Source organism: Lepus europaeus, chromosome 3 (genome assembly GCF_033115175.1).
Source record: "Lepus europaeus isolate LE1 chromosome 3, mLepTim1.pri, whole genome shotgun sequence".
NCBI classification, from domain to species: domain Eukaryota; kingdom Metazoa; phylum Chordata; class Mammalia; order Lagomorpha; family Leporidae; genus Lepus; species Lepus europaeus.
The window spans coordinates 109873274-109895017 of NC_084829.1; the positions used below are offsets into that span (position 1 = coordinate 109873274).

General features: G+C 40.7%; 1 protein-coding gene across 4 annotated transcripts in view; it reads right to left on the bottom strand.

The window, feature by feature from the left end:
- Positions 1–21744, bottom strand: part of LAMA4 (laminin subunit alpha 4) — a 150185-nt gene that overhangs the window by 38399 nt on the left and 90042 nt on the right. For all 4 annotated transcript variants that reach the window (XM_062186632.1, XM_062186635.1, XM_062186633.1 and 1 more), the window contains 9 exons: positions 20187–20335; positions 16579–16720; positions 15881–15977; positions 11238–11354; positions 8464–8643; positions 5855–5994; positions 1975–2148; positions 1186–1331; positions 197–359 (listed from right to left, as the gene is read on the bottom strand). In XM_062186632.1, coding sequence (XP_062042616.1) covers positions 197–359; positions 1186–1331; positions 1975–2148; positions 5855–5994; positions 8464–8643; positions 11238–11354; positions 15881–15977; positions 16579–16720; positions 20187–20335 — 1308 coding nt within the window. The remainder of the gene's footprint in view (positions 1–196; positions 360–1185; positions 1332–1974; positions 2149–5854; positions 5995–8463; positions 8644–11237; positions 11355–15880; positions 15978–16578; positions 16721–20186; positions 20336–21744) is intronic.

Genomic DNA, 21744 nt, shown 5'->3' on the forward strand with positions numbered 1-21744 from the left:
ATCTTAAAGTTTTAGCTGTAGCTTGAGAGCATCTGACACTATGAAAATATGGGTTGCATAGACCAGATTTATAGAGTCTGGTTCAGAATTCTGCTACCCACTGAGCTAAGCTCTTAAAATGATCATTATGGGTTCTACAGATTTATAAAAAGATCAGTGAGATTTAGAATAAGTCAAAGGTAGCTGGCGAGCTTACCTTGAAGTTGGAAGGCACCCCGCCGACATAAAACACAGTGTCCTCAGGGTCCAGATCCAGCAAGGAGTCATCCCCTGCAAACTCCCCCTTTTTAATAAATTTCTCCTCCGCTGTGCTACTTAAACTTGGGACTGTTAAAAACACCTTTCCATGTTTTCCTACCCTGTGGAAATAAAGCTTGTTTATCCTTTATGAGCCAGATAATTTGTACAAAACACTATTTTTTATGTCAAATGTTAATGTTCCCTTATCACACAGCTGATGATATGATTTAGTCACATTAACTCATTCATAGAATATCACCAATCCAGGAGACAGGGATAGAAGACATTAATCACCTCAGAGTTATTCATGGGTTGGCCAGGTAAAAAGATCCAATGATGACATTACTATTCAGAAGTGCTGATATTCCTTCCTTCCTTCCTTCCTTCCTTCCTTCCTTCCTTCCTTCCTTCCTTCCTTCCTTTCTTTTTTTAACAGGCAGAGTGGACAGTGAGAGAGACAGAGAGAAAGGTCTTCCTTTTTCTGTTGGTTCACCCACCAATGGCACCTGCAGCTGGTGTGCTGCGGCCAGCGCACCGCGCTGATCCGAAGCCAGGAGCCAGGTGCTTCTCCTGGTCTCCCATGCAGATGAAGGGCCCAAGGACCTGGGCCATCCTCCACTGCCTTCCCAGGCCACAGCCGAGAGCTGGACTGGCAGAGGAGCAACTGGGACAGAATCTGGTGCCCCGACCAGGACTAGAACCCAGAGTGCTGGCACCACAGGTGGAGGATTAGCCTATTGAGCCGTGGCGCCGGCCTAATATTTTTTCTAATCTTTTCTTTTTCACTAAGGCATTTGGGAAGGAATACAGGAATAATAGAAGCAGAGGAACAAGAATAAAAAATACCACTTATACCACCCTCAGGAAGAGTATATGAACATTTGTGTATTCGATAGATTTCTCATGAAACGTGCACAGAAGCTGGAAGCCTTGGGTTCAGGTTACCTTTCAATCTTGACAATGCTGAAGTGAGCTGGCCAGGAGCTGACAGGCTTGGAGTCAAGTGGAATCTCCACATCCTTGGTTCCCAAATTATAAACGTACACCAGGTTATCATTTTTGATCGCAAGACCCATATATTCTTTTTTGGCCTGAAATGTCAAGAAGTTATTTGAGTGAAATTCATACGGATGAATATTGCCTTTTATTTTCCTTTAAAGGACAATCTGCAGTCCAACTGCTTGGCTGTGTATAAGTGACTTCTGATCTGATATATTTTTTTTAACCCATAACTCCAGTTAGATTGAACAGTGGCTCTGCTCCCCAGGTCCTCTGCAGCCACACTACAGCCTGCTGCCCCTGGACCTGCTCAGAGACCATCCTAGACAAGGAGTTGAGAACTGTGGGCTGCAGGGAATCTGACGGCTGCCAGAAGTGTGTGAATATTGTCAGGCTCATTCAGGGACATAATGCCTCCTGACAACACGGATTGCTCCACCTTTTCAAACAGAATTCAGCATCAACATAATAAGCCATGTTATGGAAAGGCTTTGAAACACTCTTTGGACTCACCAAAGTAAGTCGTGTGATGCTGATATGCAGCAATCCCAGCAATATCCCACCCAGACTTGTCCTTCAGTCATTACTTGATTCTTGCCATTAAGAGGATGCATGTTAGCATAGTTGGCCAAGTGGGAATTTTGTTTGTTTGCCTAGGTGGCTTTGCTGTAGGCAAGAGGAAAGGTAGCTTTCCTTTTTAATATCATCTCCTTCTTTATAGGTTCATGCACTTACATTCTTGCTTCCCAGGTACAGGACAAACTGATCTGCAGTCCCAGGCTCTTCTGGCTGCTTCACGGGGGGCTTCATGTACAGGCTGAGGGAGGTGAAGGCCTTTAGGTCATCCATACTGGCTTTGGGGTGCACTTCAACAGCTGACTGTCCATCGAACATCATGGAGACTTGGATCTGCAGTTATAAATTTGTTTCACTAAAAGTACTCTGTGGAAATGGACAAGTGCTTTTCCCTGGTTCTCAAATGGTCTCACCTACTCCTGATAGGGCCCTCTGAGCTCTACTTTCACCCACATTTTCATTTATTTATATCCTCATCTTGTTGGAGGAAGGATTTCAGTAAGATTATGATACAATAATTTAAATTGAAATGAAAACAAAATTGGTGATAAACTAGATGCAAGACTGAGGAAAAATATGAAATCTACAATGCACTATACACTTGGATTGAGTGGACTTAACAACTCAAAGAAATATTTGATAAAAACTCACAAAACCCAGGACTGAAGGTTTGGCACACCACTTAACATGCCACTTGGGATGCCTGAATCACACATCAGACTTCCTGGGTTCAAGTTCTGTCTCTGCTTCTGATCCCAGCTCTCTGCTAATGTAGACCCTGGGAGGCAGCAGGTGATGATTCAAGTACTTGGGTCCCTGTCACCTACATGGGAGACGTGGATTGAGTTCCTGGTTCCTGGCTTTGTCCTGGTCCATCCCTGGCTGTTGTGGACATTTGGGGAGTAACAGATAGAAGATCTCTCTCTGTGTGTTTCTGTCTATCTTTTAAATAAAAGATAAAAATAAAAAACTCCATAAGATTTATACAAAAACTATTGGATAAAGTATGAGAGGTTTTCAAAAAATTCCTAGAAAGTAGGTTTTATGAAAAAACTATGTATTGATTTGAAAAAAAATTAATTCTATTTTCCAAGGATTTTTTAAAGTATGGGTGTCTAGCTAATCTTGGGTACTAATATAAGGACTTGTTCCCAAGGGTGCTCATACAAATAGGAAGGGGTGAGGCTGAGAGCCACATCCTTTATCCCGTCTGGGCTGTTGGGAGGGGGTGTAGACACAGTTTTTTATAGTCTTAGATGAGGTTTTGAAACCTGGCTCTGTTACTTATTAGCTATATAACCATGAGTAAGTCACTTAACTTTTTAAATTTGTTTGAGAATGAAAGACAGTAACTACAAAGTGCTTCCTAGTGCTTGGCTCTTTGATTATAATAATTGTAATGGACAGTTCATTAGATGCTTGTTTTTCAAAATTTTTATTTATTTATTTTCATTTTATTTGAAAGGCAGAAAGAGACAGAGAGAAAAAGCTTCCACCTGCTGGTTTACTCCCAAAATGAGAGTTAGAGAGAAGACAGGGAGGGAAGGAGATGGAGGGAGGGAGAGAGAGAAAGTCTTCCACCTGCTAGTTCATGCCCCCAAAGGCCTGCAACAGTCATGGATGGGCCAGGCTGGGACTCAGGAACTCAGACTAGGTCTACCATGTGGGTTGCTGGGACCCAAGTACTTGAGTCATCATTTGTTTTTTCTCACGGTGTACATTAGCAGGATGCTAGAATCAGAAGTGGAGCTGGGATTTGAACCCAAGCACTTTGAAATGAGGTGTGGGTAACCCAAGTAACATCTTAACCACTGTGGCAAACACTCAACCCTAAGGTGTTTCTTCAGTGATTATCAGAAAGGCATCCCAGCAAAGCACAATTTTAGCATATTTCTAAGAGATCCAATCTGACATGTCACACTGGCCGGATTCATGGATGAATTTTTATACAGAAATGGGTGACTTTGTATAATCATGCTGTTTGTGCATATCTTTCTGAATGACTAAATCTATCAATTAATATTGATTTGGCCAATGTTTACAGCCAGCAGTGCCCGGTGTACAGCTGTCCTGTTTCTGGTTGAGTAAAGATCCAATATGTCTTAGTAAACAATCAAACCATGTGGGCGTGAGGTATTTCTGTAAAGACTGAGAGTCTGAGAAGGATGTATGACTGCATGGAAAGCATCTCATTTTGGGGAACTGAGTCCCAAATGTGGGGCCAAGACTCCCTTTGGAAAATAGTTTTAGGGGTGGGCATTTGGCCAAGCGGTTAGGATGCCAGTTGGGATGCTATGCCTGTGGCACACATGCAAGTGCCTGAGTTTGATGCTTGGCTCCAGCTACTGATTCCAGCTTCCCAATGATGCAGACCTGGGAGACAGCAGTGATTTTCAAATAATGGGGTTCCTGCCACCCATGTGGGAGACCTAGTTTGAGTTCCCACTTCCTACTCTTGCTAATCATTGCAGGCATTTAGGAAGTAAGCCAAAGATAGGAGCTCTTCCTGCCTGTTGGTGTCTCTGTTTCTTTGCCTCACAAAAAAAATGACAAAAGTTAAAAAAAAATACACTCATGTGATTAAGGATTCCAAGTTATACTTTATAAAAACAATATTACAAGAATGTACTTACAGAAACCTGGCTTCAAGAAAGCTATTTCTAGATGTTCCTTTAAGATAAATCTTTATTGAAAATGTTGGCTGGGGTGTCTAGATAAGCAATTTGTGGTATAGGACTATTTATCATTGCCATTTAAAAACTGGGTGTATTTATCAAGAATAATCTCCTTCTATAAAAAGAGTGACTTTTTTTTCTTTTTACTCTTCTTTCTGTTCAGTGATTGCGGCCAACAGTCTGTTCAGGGAAATTCTTAATTGAGAAAATCAAACCATATAATTTGGCGGTGAAAAATGAGGCTGGTCTATAAATCAATAGAAGACAAATTACAAAGAAGTCTAAAAGCAAGCCCCACTTTGCCATAGTGAAGATGTTGATTGTCATTTCTAGCAATACTGGCTCCAGCCATGGTGCTGCTAGGTTGCTCCTGTGTAAGTGTCTTTAGGTCAAGGTCTTTGTTGAATTTATTCAGCGTGGCTGGTCCCTGCATTCTCTGTCAAGCCTGCAGAGCATTCAATGAGAGTTTTACACAATCGATATTGACAAGAGAATTTCTTAAAGAGGTAGTAGAAACTTATTCCACATGATAGTTGCACTAACAGAGCTGTTATATTGTTAATAATAATGATAATAATACACCAAATAATTTGGGGGGTTACTTGTTTTTTTTTTCCATATTAGCTTTGTTGATTAAATTAATTTGGTGTTTTTTTTTTTTTTTAAATTTTTGAGGACAGTATTTATTTATTTGAAAAGTGGAGCAAAAGTGAGAGCAAGAGAAAAAGAGAGAGAGAGAGAGAGGAAGAGGGAGAGAAAGAGAGAGTAAAAAGGAGAGAGAGAGAGGGAGAGAGAGGGAAATATCTTCCATCTACTAGTTCACTCCCCCAGATGGCTGCAACAGTCAGGGATGGGCCAGGCCAATGCCAGGAGCCTAGAACTCCAGCCTGGTCTCCCACTTGGGTGTAGGGGCCCAAGAACTTAGGGCATCCTCCGCTGCTTTCCCAGGTGCATTAGCAGGGAACTGGATGACAAGTGGAACAGTCAGGCATACCAGCACTCAGGTGGGATGCTAGTGTCACAGGTGGTAGCTTAAACCACTGTGCCACAACACTGGCCCCAGTTTGGTGGTTCTTAGTCTTGGCTACACATTAGAACAACCTGGGAGCAGAAAAACAGTACAAGTGTTGAGACCTTTCTGCAGAGGTCCTGATACGTTGCTTTGAGGCTGGGACCAGGAACTGATACATTTTTCAAAACTCATCAGGATCTTCTAATGAACCAGTGGGGCCAGGAACTTCCAAGTTGGATAACTCAGTAGGACCTTTCTAGCCCCTAGACCTGCCTGAGGAGTTTTGGCTTTGTGTTCTTGCTCACGTTCTCGCTGCCACCGAGGGACTGGTGACGCCTTGTGCGTTACCCACCTTGCTAGCAACACTTCTGGTCTGTGCAATGAGTTCTCGGATTCTCTGAATGCTGGCGGAAACATTGCTCGCAGGCCGTTTCTGCTCCACAGTGCGAAGCTGATCCAGGAGCTGAGGGACAACCTCTGACAGATTTCTCACTGCAGTTTAGGAAAATTAATCATTTGAGTCAATATCTCAATAGTAAGTAAATCTCAGGGAGAGACAACAAAGACACGGTTAATTCTGTTAGAATCATGAGGAATGATTTTTTTAACCCTGCAAAGTGCATAGTAAAGCCCAAAGCATAATCAATTTTTATTTTGTGACATGCATAGTACATTTTGATTTATGAATTGCACGTGGTACATGGTGATGTTCATTACTGCGTATTAGTCAAGGGCAGGACCCACGACAAATATGCAGATGCCCCTTTAACCACGTAGTACTGGTTCTGCTTGCATTTCTAACAATAACTGATATACCAAGTCAAGAGAATGTTGGGCAAAAAGAGGTAGCAAAGTCATTTTTCAGGACGTCCATGGACACATCCCACAGGTCCTCTGCTGTCCCAGCAGAGGCAGAGCCAGACGGAGGAAATCCCGCAGCATCCAGGAGAGTGGCCGCTGTGCCAAGGTGTAGGTGGGCAGCCATGGTCTACGGGCCTAGCCAAGGGTGATGCTACAAGTAGAACTTACTGAACTTTTTCAAATTTTAGTCCTGGACCTCCTGCTGGAGAACAAAACAACCTCTGGGTGTGGAAGGTCAAAGCAGACAGCAAGAGAGGCAGTGACCAGGCCAAAGCACAAGGTGGCCTTGACCCCGCCTATGCAGGTGTGCACCTCTTCACTCCCCAGGTGTGCGATGGATCTACTTCTTAGGTCTCTTTTGTTTGTTTGGAATTCACAATGTATGCATAGAAAAGAGCCTAAGTAATAAAGACACAGGTTGATGAGAGAAACCCAAAGCATAGGGAATGGTTTAACTTTTTCTGAAGCTTCATTGGCTGAACAGTGGCTCTGCGAATTTGGTCCCTAAACCAGTAGCATCAGTATTATGAGGAAACTTGTTAGAAAAGCAAATTCTTTGGCTCCTCTCAAATCTGCTGAGTTGGAAATTCTGGGAGTGGAGTGTAGCAGTCTGTTTAACAAGCCCTCCATGCTATTCTGATGCCCAGCAGTATGCTTGATAACCAGTGGACTACAGAATGAACATGTTGGGGGTATCCTCCTACATAAAGATAGGACCACCATCACTGAGCATTAGCTGCTGGGCCAAGCTGAATCCAGATTCAGGAGGTTACATCAGTGCGGGATCAGAAAAACATCTTTTCTCTGACCTGGGAACAAGGTATTTTTCCAGCTCAAAGAATGGAATGAAGTAAAATAATGGCAACTCCTAGTTTGTTGCATTGATTAAAACAGAAGTAAATAGTTGTTGTTTGGGTCACTGATCATAGGACCATTTAATATTATAATAGTCTTTAAAAATCAAGGGTAACGAAGTATATTTAAAGCATGACTTGTGATTTCAGAAATGTAGCTTATATATAAAAGACAGGGTCATCCCTCAGTTCCAATTCTCTCAGAAAAAGGGAGCCATCTTATATTTCAGTCTTTTTAAATTTCTATATCATGTCACTCTCTAATTTACTTTCATTGTTTTGAACCACAAAATGCTATTTGAGGAAAACACTGTAGCCAGAAGCCATTTCCATGGTGCTAGGTAGTTCTGGATATATGCCATTTTAAAAGTAATTAAGTGAGTAGTTACAGAGAAGAATTCATGAAAAAAAATTCACGAATACAAAAGAATGACTTTACTGTTATGGGAATAAATATTTGTACATTAGAGTAAAATTTCTCATGACAGATAGATCATATATGGATTCATCAACTTGTTTCTTAACTCAGATGCGGGTAAGGTCTGTAAAACCACACTGGAGAGCCAGGTGTTTTAATCATGATTTGTCATGATAGTGGAAGATGTTATGAAGAGATGAAATAAAAATGGTAAGAATGCACACAGGAAAATTTTCAAGTAGTGTGTAATTTTAATTCCTATGTCTAAGTAAGTAAACAAGGTAGACATTAAAACACTTCCTTTTCATTGCTGTAAAATGGCATATTCAAGTTGGCCACTGTTCTTAGTGGAAAGCTAAAGCTATACTTTATTGTATTCAGTTCTTGATACCTGTTTTACTCAGATAAGAGAAAAGCAATGCTGTTTAATAAAAGCAAGGCCATTTAGTAACTTTTTTTCCCTAAAAGCCAAACAGAGTTTTTTAAAAGTTTACTTACTTTAACATTTGATTAATCTTCTTCCCTAAAGGGGAAAAGCAACTGCTAATCTGATAGAAACAATTGCTATCATTATTTCACATAGGAAAAAAAATGATTCTATACCAATCTACCTAGTATTTCTTTATGTGAAATATATATATATATAATATGTATATACATATAAGTACATAGATTGGTGAGCTGAGCAAATTTTCCCTTCTTTTCTAAGCTTATATAATATTCTAATCTAAAACCTGATGAAGAAAACTGGTTCCTAATAAAAAGGACATAGAGTTTCATGGACAATTCCTCCACTGGAACGCAAAATGGGAAGCTTGTAAGTGATACCTGCATCTCTAGCAGAATCCACTGCAGTGTTGTAAGCGGAAGAGTCAAAGTTTTGGAGATTCTGTGACCAGTTGGATAGGTTGCCAGCCATGGGGGCAGTGGCCTGTTGGACCTCCATTGTGGTCTTATTAGCCTCGGCGATGATCAGCCTGAACTGACCCAGGAGCTGCTGGGTATCACCTGCACACAGAACACGGGGCCATTCACAAAGCAGAGGAACAGACATTGGTCAGCGATCATCAACATCCATTAATCACGGCAGTGAAACAGACCTCAAACCCAGGGCTTTCAAGCAAAGATCTTTCAATATTAGCTATGGTGTAAGTTAGGTGCACAAAAGTGGTGTAAACAGTGTTGATATGTGAATTTGAAAGATTTTAAATAATGGACTCACTTAAAACATCTTCAAATAAGAAGTAAACTTAAAAGAAGGGTAGTAGTAGTTCCTCAGTTAGAGGACTGGTAAGAAAGCCATAGAAAATGTCTATGAGATTTTAACTCATAAGATGCTTGGGTTTGAAACTCATTGTAAATATTTTCTTTTACAAAAGAGTATTCTTGGGGCTGGTGCTGTGGCACAGTGAGTTAAAACCTCGGCCTGCAGTGCTGGCATCCCATATGAGTGCCGGTTTGAGTCCTGCCTGCTCCACTTCTAATCCAGCTCCCTGTTAATGCTCCTGGGAAAGCAGTGGAAGATGGCCCAAGTCCTTGGGCCCCTGTACGCACGTGGGAGACCCAGAATGGTCTTGGGCACCTGGCTCTGGCCTGGCATTGCTTTGATCATTGCAGCTGTTTGGGGAATGAACCAGCAGATGGAAAGCCTCTCTGCCTCTACCTCTCTCTGTAACTCTGTCTTTCAAATAAACAAAATAAATCCTAAAAAAAAAATTATTGTAGAACACTTTTGCTATAAAAATGATGCTATAGTACAGAAGAATATCAACAAGAAAAGGTATTCTTGAATTAGAAGGTAAGTTTCAAAATAGTAACAATAATGAAATGCCTCCCATTTTTGTTAAAATTATATATTTATTTATTTGAAAGTCAGAGTTACACAGAGAGAGGAGAGGCAGAGAGAGAGAAAGAGAGGTTTTCCATCTGATGGTTCACTCCCCAATTGGCTGCAATGGCCGGAGCTGCACCGATACGAAGCCAGAAGGCAGAAGCTTCTTCTGGGTCTCCCACACGGGTGCAGAGGCCCAAGGACTTGGGCCATCTTCTACTGCTTTCTCAGGCCACAGCAGAGAGCTGGATCAGAAGTGGAGCAGCTGAGAATAGAACTGGTGCCAATATGGGATGCTGGCGCTTCAGGCGAGGGCATTAACCCACTGCGCCACAGAGCTGGCCCCCCAAAATTATATATTTAAAGTAATACTAATACAAGTTTACAACAAAATATTTTGTCTGGGCAATGGGATCATGGGAGATTTTTCTTTGCTGTTTTTCTTAACTGTATTTTCTAATTTTTATTTTTTTAAAAAAGACTTATTTGAAAGGCAGGGGGTGGGGGTGGGGAGGAGACAGAGAGATCTTCCATTCACTTCCCGAATGGCCAAAACAGCCTATGTTGGGCCAGGCTGAAGCCAGGAGCCTGGAGCTTCATCCAGATTCTCTCATAGCTGAAGGGGCCCAAGTACTTGGGCCATCTTTCACTGTTTTCCCAGGTACATCAACAGGGAGCTGGATCAGAAGTGGAGCTGCTGGGACTTGAATTGATGCCCATATGGGATGCTACTGTTGCAGACACAACACTGGGGCTTTGCCACCATGCCGGACCCTGCATTTTCTAATTTTTCTACAAGGGTTAGGGATTATATCCCAAATTAAAATAATTAGCTATCACTTACAGGTGATGTTGTAACTTTGAATTATTATAGTAAGGAAATATTTAATTCAACCTCATAGGCTCTGGTTTTTGAAAAATGTTGGTTTCACTGTTGGATCTGCTTCTTACTAGCTGTGCATGTTGGAGCAAGTTCCCGAACTTGACAACCCTCAGGGTTCTTATCAGTGCAAAGGCAATGGGGATACTTATCAACCAAGAGATAAGGCTCATTGGACACAGCACAGCCCACACCCAGTAAGCATCGTGAACACTCATTCTGATGATGCTGGTCTGAGGCTTCTCAGTGGCTGCCCAGACCACTCGCTAGCCAGAGCTCCCATGTGACGCAGCACTGAAGCTAGGGTTTGCTTTCAGGAAAACACTCACACCCAGAAGTGGAGTTTTAACTTTCACTATGTGTGGAAAGCACATCTGCTTCCATTTACATCTTTCCAAGACACCACTCCAGTCCAAGTTTAGGCTTTTTTTTTTTTTTTCTCGATTGACTCATTGGTCTCCTGCTTATATGATAAGGATGACTTGACATATAACAGACAGAAAATGTTAAAAATATATAACAGTCAGGGCCAAAAAACAAAAAATCTAATAACCAAAGTAGGGTCTATTGTAATTGAGGAAGGACATCCACAAGAAAGCAGTTGTTAAACAGTATAAATAGCATGACTGCATGAAAACACACAGACACACACACCCACACACAACACAGGGAGAAAATGCTCTCTAATTTAAAGGTCTCCCCTAGGTGGTGTGATTACAGTTTTTGCATTTATTTTCTAGGATAATTTTTGAGTGATAAGTCTAGTTTCTTTTGTCACTGGAAAAATATTATAAAGATTGGCAGGTAAGGAGTCACCTACTCCTTCCCTAAAGATTTGTTGTATAGTCCCCAGAACAGACAGATGCGATGTCAGTTCTCGGTCTCCCTTACCTCTCTCTGTTGCTTGCAGTCTCTTGATGGCATCATTGAGCCTGTTTCGAAGGGCACTCTTCCGGGCCAAGGCTCCACCCACACGCCTGCTGGTGTCGGCCACTGCTTCCTCATTGCCTGTGGGAAGAATCAGACAAAAGTACCGGTGGGGCCAAGACACCTTGAAGAGGTCTTCATTTCAACAAGAAAAATTTAGATTTGTACCCTGGAGTCACCGGCAATAATCCAAGCCTAGATCCTCAATTCTTGAACGTGGCATTTAGAACAAGAGGTACAAGTTTGCAGACCACTTGTAACACTGCTTGGGGGTGATCAGGATGCCATAATAGCTCAGGTCTTTGATTGAAAATTACAGTATTGCTGTGACTCATTATATCTAGCAACATAACAGAAAAAGAGCTGAAAAGAAGAGAAAATCTTCCATATAAATGATGATGGTTGGATATTTATCTAAGAATAGTTTTTTTTATTTTTAATAAAATTTGAATTGATAGCTTACATCTAGAAAAGGGTACATGTCATAAACACATGGCTTGATGATTTTCACAGAGTGAACACAAAAAAGAACTAGCATCCACCAAGATCATAACACTATGAGCACCCAGGAAACTCCCTGAGGTCCCTTTAATTACCGCATGATGGCCACTATTCTCAATCCTATATCCATATGTTAATAGTTCCTGTTTTTAAACTTTATTCAAAGACATGATACAGTTCTGAAATTTTTGTATTGTTGTCTTTGACAGTTATAATTAAATTTTGATAGCTTGTAGTTTATATCTTCTAGCTTTGTTTCTATTCTACAAGCTTATTTTGACTATTTCCCTCCCATTTCCACCATTTCCATAGAAATTCCAGAATCATTCTACACACACACACACACACGCAAATAAAGATTTATGGTATTTTAATTGGCAGCATATTGGGTCTATAAATTTGGGAGAATTATCTTTTTTTATAAATTTGAGTCTTCCCAATGAATATAGTATGTATTTATTCATCATTAGTTCTAAATCCTTATTTAGACCTTCTTTAATATTTTCAATAGTGCATGGTAGTTTTATGAATAGAGATCTTAGCATCCTTCATTAAATTTATTTCTAGGTTTTTGGTGCTATTGCAAATGATGTAATTTTTAAGAATTCATTTTTTTGAAAGGCAGAGTTACAGAGAGAGCGAGAGAGCAAGCAAGAGAACATGATAAATTCTATCCAACGGTTTACTCCCCAAATGCCCACAACATTGGGCTGAGGCTTGGCTGGGGCTAAAGTCAGGAGCCAGGAACTCAATCCAGGTCTCCCATGTGGGTGGCAGGGACCCAACTACTTAAGCTATCACCTGCTGCCTTCCTAAGGTATTTATTGGCAAGAAGCTGGAATTGAGAGCCAGAGCTGGTCCTGGAACCCAGGCACTCCGAGATGGGCCATGAATGCCTTAACTGCTAGGCCAAACGCCAACTTCTGATTTACTAATACTTCAAGATTTTTTGTGTCTCTGTTTGTAAGAGAAATTAACTAGTACTTTCACTCTTTTATACATCCTTATTTAAGTTTGCTGGATTCACAGACTAAGTTGGAGAATATCACCTCTTTCTCCATTTTCCATAGAATTTTATATAAAAGTGATGTTATTTCTCCTTTTAATGTTTAAAAGAAATCACTGGGATGTCGAGATTTCTTGGTGGGAAGGGTTTAATCAATTTATTATACATCTTATCTGTATGTATATACAGTTCTAGCAGATTTTCTATTCTTCGAATGTCAGTTTGGATAGTCTTTTTCTTACAAAATATTGTTGAAGTGTGTTTATGGCACAGTCCCTAAACTGGGGTTATCTTTGAGTGAATCCCAAAATGTCACAGTGTCATATGCCATGATCTAAAGAAGCAACTAACTTTTCTTTACTTCTTTTTGTGTTTGTTCACCTTCAAAGCATCAGGAAATCTGTGAACTCCTGTCAGTGGTCTTTCTGAACTGAGGGTGAAGCTGGATTATCTGGGGTCTGGCACAATGGTGCAGCAGGCTAAGCTGCCTGCAGTCTGGCATCTGGTTTGAATCCTGGCTTCTCCACTTCCAATTCGGCTCTCTGCTAAGGCCTGGGAAAGGCAGCAGAAGATGGCCCAGGTGCTTGGGCCTCTGCCACCCACGTGGGAGACCTGGAAGGAGCTCCTGGCTCCTGGCTTCCGGCCTGTGTTGCAGCCATTTGGAGAGCACACTTAAGATTGACTCTTCATTTTTAGAGAGTAACTGGAGATCTTTCTCTCTCTGTCTCTCCCTCTCTCTGTAACTCTGCCTTTCAAATAAATAAATGATTTTTTTTTTTAAAAGATGGGCTATCTGACCTTGTCTGCCCTCTTGGGTTGTATGAACAGGTGTACATTTGTGCTCCTAGACAAAGAGCAGCACAGCTTCCTAATCTCTTATCATGCTATTCACTTGCTTTCCAATGGGCTTGTAAACAATACACTCCTATGTCCCACTTTCTCTTTTCCATCATGTAGTCTTGTGCTTGGTTTATCATTTAGAGATTATTTTTCCCTCCCATACATGGGTAGCATGGATGTAAAATAGGTAGTGTTTAGTTGATACAGTCACCAAGTACACTGTAACCGAGTATGAGTTCTTATTTTTTATTTCCTCTGGGTAGTGCAGAGAATTTCCTAGAATTCAGTGTGGACTAAACATACTTTGCAGTTCTAGTGTTCTATTGCATATTCTCTCTTTTTAGTTTCGATTTCCAAATATTGTAATATATAAAAATTTTTCAGTTCTTCCTTGTGGGCCTTGTGAATGCAAAAGTACAGCCTAATACACTGAGAAAGAATATATTTAACTCTCTCTAAATATATTTGGAACTGTTGATGAAAATAGGAAGAAAATTTATTTGGGACTGGATGTTTCTAAGAAGAAATTTTTCATAAAAAGGGAGTTTATCGTCTTATCTAGGCAGTTTTAATTTTACAAATTACTTCAGAAGAAGGTCCTCTTAAACAGCAGCTTCCTGAGTTGATTATGGATTGTTAATTATTCGACCTTAGTAATGACAGGCAGGAGTGCTGGGAAATAAAGATTATGGATCATTGAAAGACTTTCGAGAATGAAGGAACAATAATCTGAAATTACAATGTAACTCAGTAGATGATAGTAGATTTCCAGCCGAAAACCTGAATATTTGCCACAAACCTATATTATCAACTGGTCACAGTCCTATAAAGTTCTGAGCCACATAGTCTCAGCTCTCCATTGTGCCATTCGTAAACAAATACAGGAAGGGATCTAACAAAAAAAGGCTCTGAAATAGGTGATCAGGTCTGCAAAATATTCAAAAAGGCTAATGAAAGAGATTTATTGGTCATAAAATATGGAACTTTGAATATATGTCATTCTCAGAATAGAAAAGTTGCTTTCCTGAGGTTCCATAACTCAGTGATGACGGGACTGAGAAAATACATGACAAATCTTCAAGGAAAATAAAATATTTAAGTCACTGCCTTATGAAGACTCATGTATTTTGGTCTTCAACACAAGAAATGAATGCCATATATGCATATGGCAATGTTTATTTAAACATACTTTACGGCTAATATTCTAATTCTTTACTGCTAATTATTTTCCAAAAAGTATGTCCAGGACTAGATTTATATAATAAATTAATTAGAGTAGAGGAACTAAGCATTTTTATTGCCTTTATTTATCTAGAAAACATAAAATAACAGCTGCTTTGTGGTAATTAAATTTTTCATATATGAACGAAGCGCTTTTATTTTCTCCATGTAGCGGCTCTTTGCCAAAGTACAGACAAAAACGCATGGTTGGATTGAGATTAATTGCTTTGATAAAATCAAGAGAAGTGTTCAGTTTCAAACTTGGCCTTTGTGTTTAGTTTACAGTTAGAAATTAGCCAGATAATGAATTTCCAACCTCATTAGTCATTGCTCCAGTATTCTTAGGAATGAGTTCAGTAATGTTTACTGACATTCTTAGTCTATTGAGTTGTGTTTAAGAGAAACACAGGGGATTTAAAATGGACTAAAGTCCACTTTTAGTTTTCCTTCCTTCTCCTACTCTCAGATGTGCTTGCCTTAGCAGATAAAAGCACTGACATTTGGAAGTGATTCCTTCCATGTAGTTATGAGATTTGTTCTAAATGCAGTCAGTTGGAGATCACAAACTACAATGAAGTGCACATAACAGATAGCATTGTGGTCTCTTGTTATCCTAAGCGATTTTTACAGTGATGCCCTAACCTAAATTGTAGAAAGCCTTCTGAATTGTTCAAGATTAAATTATGTGCCATGTAGTTTTAATGTTAAGCGTACGTTATGGCATGTTTCCTTGAAAATTGGTATTTATGGTATGTTTCTACTAATTAGCCCATTTTATTAGCAAGCATATCCATCATATGTTGGATAATTATGTTTCCACATAATTGTATTACATGGGAAGTTAAATTTGTAATCACAATTTATCTTAAAAGAATAAGTCTTCGCTATTTTATTACTTGGTCCTGAGAAGGAAATTCTGATGTATTGTTCAGTTGTAATATTATTTCTTCTTTCACCTCAGATTTTGGAAATCTCTGTCTGTATGTATGAGAGAAACAGCTATAAATCAGAAGGAAGTTAGGAAAGTGAAGATATTTACTCGAATCTGCTCTTGCTTGTAGTTCTCTGGCTTGACTGAGAAGGTTATCACTTTCATCTTTATGGTAAATTATTTGAGTATCAATCCCATTCACAGCCTGCAAAGAAATTGGGTGGAAAGCAAAAGAATGACAGAAGAAATCAGTTTTGTATGGCTTTAGGATTTAAATGCACAGTTTATCTGCTACATGCAAAGCAAAATTCATACAACTTCGTTTTCATAGTTCAAAACCAAGGTCAAATGTGAACCTATGAAAAGAATGCCCTTGGCATTTTCAAGATAAATGTTAGTTCAGGAAAATTCAGTGAACCTGAAACAGTGCTCCTGCTAAGGCCCCCCCAGAAGTGGCACTCAGTAAATCATTCTTGGTTGACAAAATCTGAATGCATGCATGAAGCATCTTCCTTAGCGGCAGGATCTAGTTTTAAATTTGTTTTCTCCAGGGGCTTTGGCTTAAAAATCTGTCAAAGGAACTGGCACTTCTGACTTAAGCCCAGCATATCATGAAGACCTGGCTAACAGAAAGCTTCACAGCGTTAGTAAGACGATCTTTCTTAGTTCCCCTGTCCTTTCTGCTATTTTCGCCATTTGAATTTTACATTGGAAAGTCAAGAGATGACGTAAAAACAGAAAAGCCATCAAGTGGGAAAGAGGCAGCATGCGGATATGAATGAACTTTAAAACAAGGAGGTACTCACATCATAAATTCGATCAGTGATGTTCAAAGCCAGTTCTGCCGTTTCATTGGCTTCACTGACGTAATTAGCAATGTTTTCATAGACATTTGATGCATCCAGTGCTTTCTGTACCAGTCCATTCATATCTGAACTGTGCAAATTCCTGTTAATAAACAAACTTGCCTTTATTTTTCCATTTTACCTCCTTAGGAAATGGGGCATTTTTAGGGCTTGATTTTTCTTTTAATTTGAAAGGGAGGGAGGAGAGAGAGAAAGACAGAGAGAGATGGGGTGGGAGGAGGCTTGTTTCCACCCATTTGTCCACTCCCTAGATGTCCATAATGGTTGGGGCTGGACTAGAGCTGGAGCCAGTAGCTGAGGATTTAATCCAGGTCTCCTACATAGGTGGCAGGGACCCAACTACTTGAGCCATTACCTGCTGCCTGCTAGGGTGCACATTATCAGGAGTGTAGCCAGGACTAAACCCAGTTACTCAGCTATGGTATCTGGACATCTTAACCACTAGGCCAAATACCCATCTCAGAGCTTGATTTTAAAACTTTCTGAATCAGAGCTACTTCGTTCCTGTTATTCAAGGTCACCTGGATTGGCAAGGTTTTCCTGTGCTGCCTGTCCTAGGGACACATCCCTGCATTCCCCTGCCTTTGCCTACCCCAAGACTCCACCCCATGTTGACTCCATGGCAGGAATCAACAGAAGCCACAGGAAAAGGGAATAATGATTTAAAAGCAGCCTTCTGTGCCTCTATGAGCAAGAATGTTATATGGTGGAGGTCAGGCAGAGGAATGGACTCGGAGTTACTGCCACCTACTGCATACCTAAATCAGCCTCATTACACCCTCTCCATAAAGGAAGTTGAGGTTCAGAGAAAGGGTGCATGGTTTGCCGGGCACACATTATTCCTGGCTGTCTTGCTCTAGAGGCCTGGCTGCACCACTGAAGTCTGAAGTCCTGACTCAGTCCTCCCTCACCCGTGTCCTTACACATCAGGGTCTCTGACTTTGCCTTTCTGGCCTGCATAAGGTTCATTGAACATTTCCTGAAAACCCTCATGCACCTGGGCACTCTCACATGCAGAGGCTGCTAATAGCATGGGCCTGTGAGGACTGATGTGCCATATAACTGGGATAAGTATGTGAAATGCTTGGTTTACTACAATTGGCATCCAGTAAGCATGAGGGCTCAAAGGCAAGCCTTGTGGTGCTGCAGTTGGCTAACCCCCTGCTTGGGCTGCTTGCATCCTTACTGGTGAGCTGATTTGAGTCCTGGCTACCCTGCTTCCAATCCAGCTTCCTGCTGTTGTGCCTAGGCAGTGGATGATGGCCCAAGTGCTTGGGTCTTTGCCACCTTTGTTGGACACCTGGATGGAGTCCCAGGATCTTGGCTTTGGACTTGTCCAGCTTTGACTACTGTGGGCAATTGGAGAGTGAGCCAGCAGAGGGAGAATCTTTCTCTCTGTTTCTCTGTCTTCTTCTTTCTGTCACTCTACCTTTCAAATAAACAAACAAAAATCTTTTTTTTTTAAAAAATCAGGGCTTAATTTTATACCTAAACACTTTCCTGAATTGGAATTTCACTTTGTACTGGTGTTCAGATAATTTTTATTAACAAATACATCTTCTGTGATATAAACTCTGTCTCCACTTCCGCAGTTCATCCTAAATCCTGTGTTTTAATTCTATTAAATCTTAAATCCACCAGTTCCTTATTTATATCTCAGTCCCTAACACTGAAGGCTAGAATCGCTTTATCCATAAGTCATATCTGGAAGGTTCTCTGTGACCCAGCACATGACAATGCGGAGGCCAGGCTGGCTGCTCTCTTCAAAGTACACGACCTATTGAGTTTGCTCACTTGTTTCTCAGCCTCCTCCATCCTTCCAGTCCCCATATACTGTCTTAGGCTCTGAGCAACTTCCTCCGTATTTCCTCAGCTACTTTCCTCCCTTTTGTCCAAGTCCATTAACCTTCCATCTCCTCTACAATAGGCTTGACTTTTCCATTATGCACAGTGGGGGTCCACAAAAAATATTTTCCATTTTCACCTTTCTTAACCGGAAGAAAAAAATGAGGATAATAATAGTGATTACATCAGGGAAAATTAGATAAGAAAAAGTTCTAAAAAATGGGAACAAAGAAACAAATTACTACAAATATTTTTTAATGTTTTTAAATTTTGCCGACTAGAGTATTGAGATATAACTAAGACCTGAAACAAAATCCTGTATTTGCTTGTTTTTGTTACCAGGCACCAAACAGGTCTGACAACAAGACTCGAAATAAAAATGTGCTTTTGAAATGGAGACTTCTAGATGAATTATGTCTGTCTGTAAGCACAACATGCAAATGATTGTGCTCAGCAGGGAGATGCTAAAGAATATTTACATTTTGAAGGGAAAATGGAAACCAATTTGAATGCCTCCAATAATATATTCAGCAGAGGTATTCTAGACACAGAGGGGGTTTCAGGGCGGGTGATATTCCTGATCATGTGTCCTGTAAAGCACACAGAAACCTCCACAGATCAGGCTAGTACTCAGTCTATTGCAGAGCAACATTTAGAGGATTGTTTTGTAACCCCCATCAAGGAGGGGATAGTTATTAAAAATGGAAAAAGCAAAAATAAAGAGCCATAGGAGGACTCTCAAAAGCAATATTCTACCAATTCAGCATTTCATCAAAGTGCCATTGTCCTGCCTCCATCAATGCACATTTCCTGGGGTGTGACACTGAACTAAATAGAACGCTACCTCACACATCAAGTTTTCATGTGGTATCTCCCCCTCCATCTTATCTCAGGAGATACGGAAGGGTGTTTGAACATTTTGGTAATAAGGAATAGAAATGCAATTTATGCTTTGTAGGTGAGATGATTTGTTCTTATTTTATTCTTGATCTTTACTGGTCCTTGTTTCTAACTGCCAAATCGGCAGTCTGTCTCTACAATGATCTCATTATTTGCCTGTTATTTCAGGGGCATGGATTCAATTCCAATCCTTCAGTACATTTCAATTAACATTAATTGAGTGACCAAAGGGTGCATGGCTCCTCCAGATGCTGCGAGGAAAATTGTCAATTGATTTTCTCTTAACAGGTGTTGAAATCAAATAGTTCCTGCTGGGCACTGTGGAATGACTGGAGTATTTATCAGAAGTCAACTGTATTACTCCCAATCATTAAGCTTCCCTTAAGAAACCTGGGTGCAGAAAGCTAATGCTATCTGTGGAATAAATAGGTGGTGATACAATTAAACCTTATAAGAGAATCTGATTTATACAATATTTTAGGCAGCAATTATGCTCCAAACCAAATTGCCTCAGGTCACCCTATTAATAACTGTGAAATAGAACCTCCCTTTCCAGCTAGAACACAGACCCCTCCAATCTTAGATTTTTTTTTTTTTAGTTGAAAACTATCTTCTCCAAACAATTGCAATAAACAATGATTGGCTCTTAACAGGGAGCAACCAACAACCAAATCAAAACATAAACAAATAAGTCATAACCAAAGTGCTAATCCTTTATTTCAGAAACTCTGGCGAGGGGAATCGAATTACAATGTCTTATTCAGCCCATGCAGACATTTGCACTTCGAGCATTGTTATATTACCTGCTCAACTCATCAGCTTCTTGTTGCAGGTTGCGGGCATGGTCAATAGCTTCTTGCACTAAGTCATAACTGAGGTTACTTAGGTTGGATAGTTTTCTTTGTAGCTCGGTTTTGGCTCCATCTATTTCTGCGTAAATCCCTGATGCATTCTAAGGAAAAATATTTAAAGAATTAAAGGGGACAGCATTCTAGTATAACGGGTAAAGCTGCTGCCTATGATGTAGGCTTCGCATAGGGCACCGGTTTGAGGTTTGAATCCTGGCTGCTCCACTTCTGACCCAGCTCCCTGCTAATGGCCTGGGAAAAGCAGCAGAGGATGTCCCAAGTGCTTGGGCCCCTGCCACCCAGCAGGAGACCAAGATGAAGCTCCTGGTTCCTAGCCTGACCACAATGGCCACCTGGGGAGTGAACCAGAGGATGGAAAATTCTCTCTCTCTCTGCTTCTCCCTCTTTTCCTGTAACTCTGATTTTCAAAAATATATACATACATAAATAAATATTCTTTAAAAAGAATTAAATAAATTGAATTTAGAAGAACTTAAAAATATTTTTCCCTGAGAGCAGCAAAGGATAATCTCTATTCTGTTTTTATGAATTTCAGTAAATTTCAGGCCAGGTCCACATAGGTTTAAAACACTATAAACAGACATTTATTTATTCATCCCACATCCCCATGCCTTCTTATCTACTGATAGCTTCCCTAACATTCAGACATGCTGTGACATTTCTGATCTAAAACCAAAATGAAACACTGTCCCCCCCCCGCCCCCGCCAGTGATCCTCACATGTCCCTGTTACTGTACAACTTTTCTATTCCCTTCCTAACAAAATCTCTTGGGGAGGGAAGCTGAAGGAAGTTCTCTCATTCGTTTCTAATCTTGCAGGAAGCATGAGCAAAGCCACCATCTCGAAATGATGGCAGGAGAGGCAGGCTTCCCATCAGCTGTGTTTCACATCTTGGGTACAGCCGTGATGCTGAGGATACTTGTGCTTGTAGGCACAGAGGGAGAGAATCCTCAGGTGGGCACAACAAGGAACAGGTGGGTATAGAAGTTGAAGGATATTTTCAAATAATTATTATATTGATAACTTCCATGGCTTAAGGAGGGAAGAGAAGCTGTGAGCGGGGTAAAATACATGAGGTGGAAGAGGTCTTGATGTGGCCAGACTGCTGAAGTGGGCATTCCAGTGTGAGTGAGATGGGAGTTGGTGCTTGGGGAGGGAAATGCTGGGAGCTGGGCTATGGAGGAGGCAGTCATTGATGACAAGATCTGAGTGTGGCAACAGGTGGGCCAACAGAGGGAGGCTGAAGGAAACGCTTGGGGAAGAGAAGCTCAAGGAGCTGGGGGACAGGGACTTGGTGGGCTCAGCCAGAAGGCTTTTAGCATCACCAAGGACAACAATGGAAGTTCCAGCGGAGAGGAAAAAAAGGCAGCTTGCTGCTGAAACAGTTAAAGAATGAGATGGCGATCAGATGACCTTAAACGGTGTCCTTTTAGAGGAAATAAAAATGGGTTGAGTAATTTCATGAGCAGTTTGGGTCACTGCATTTTACTGG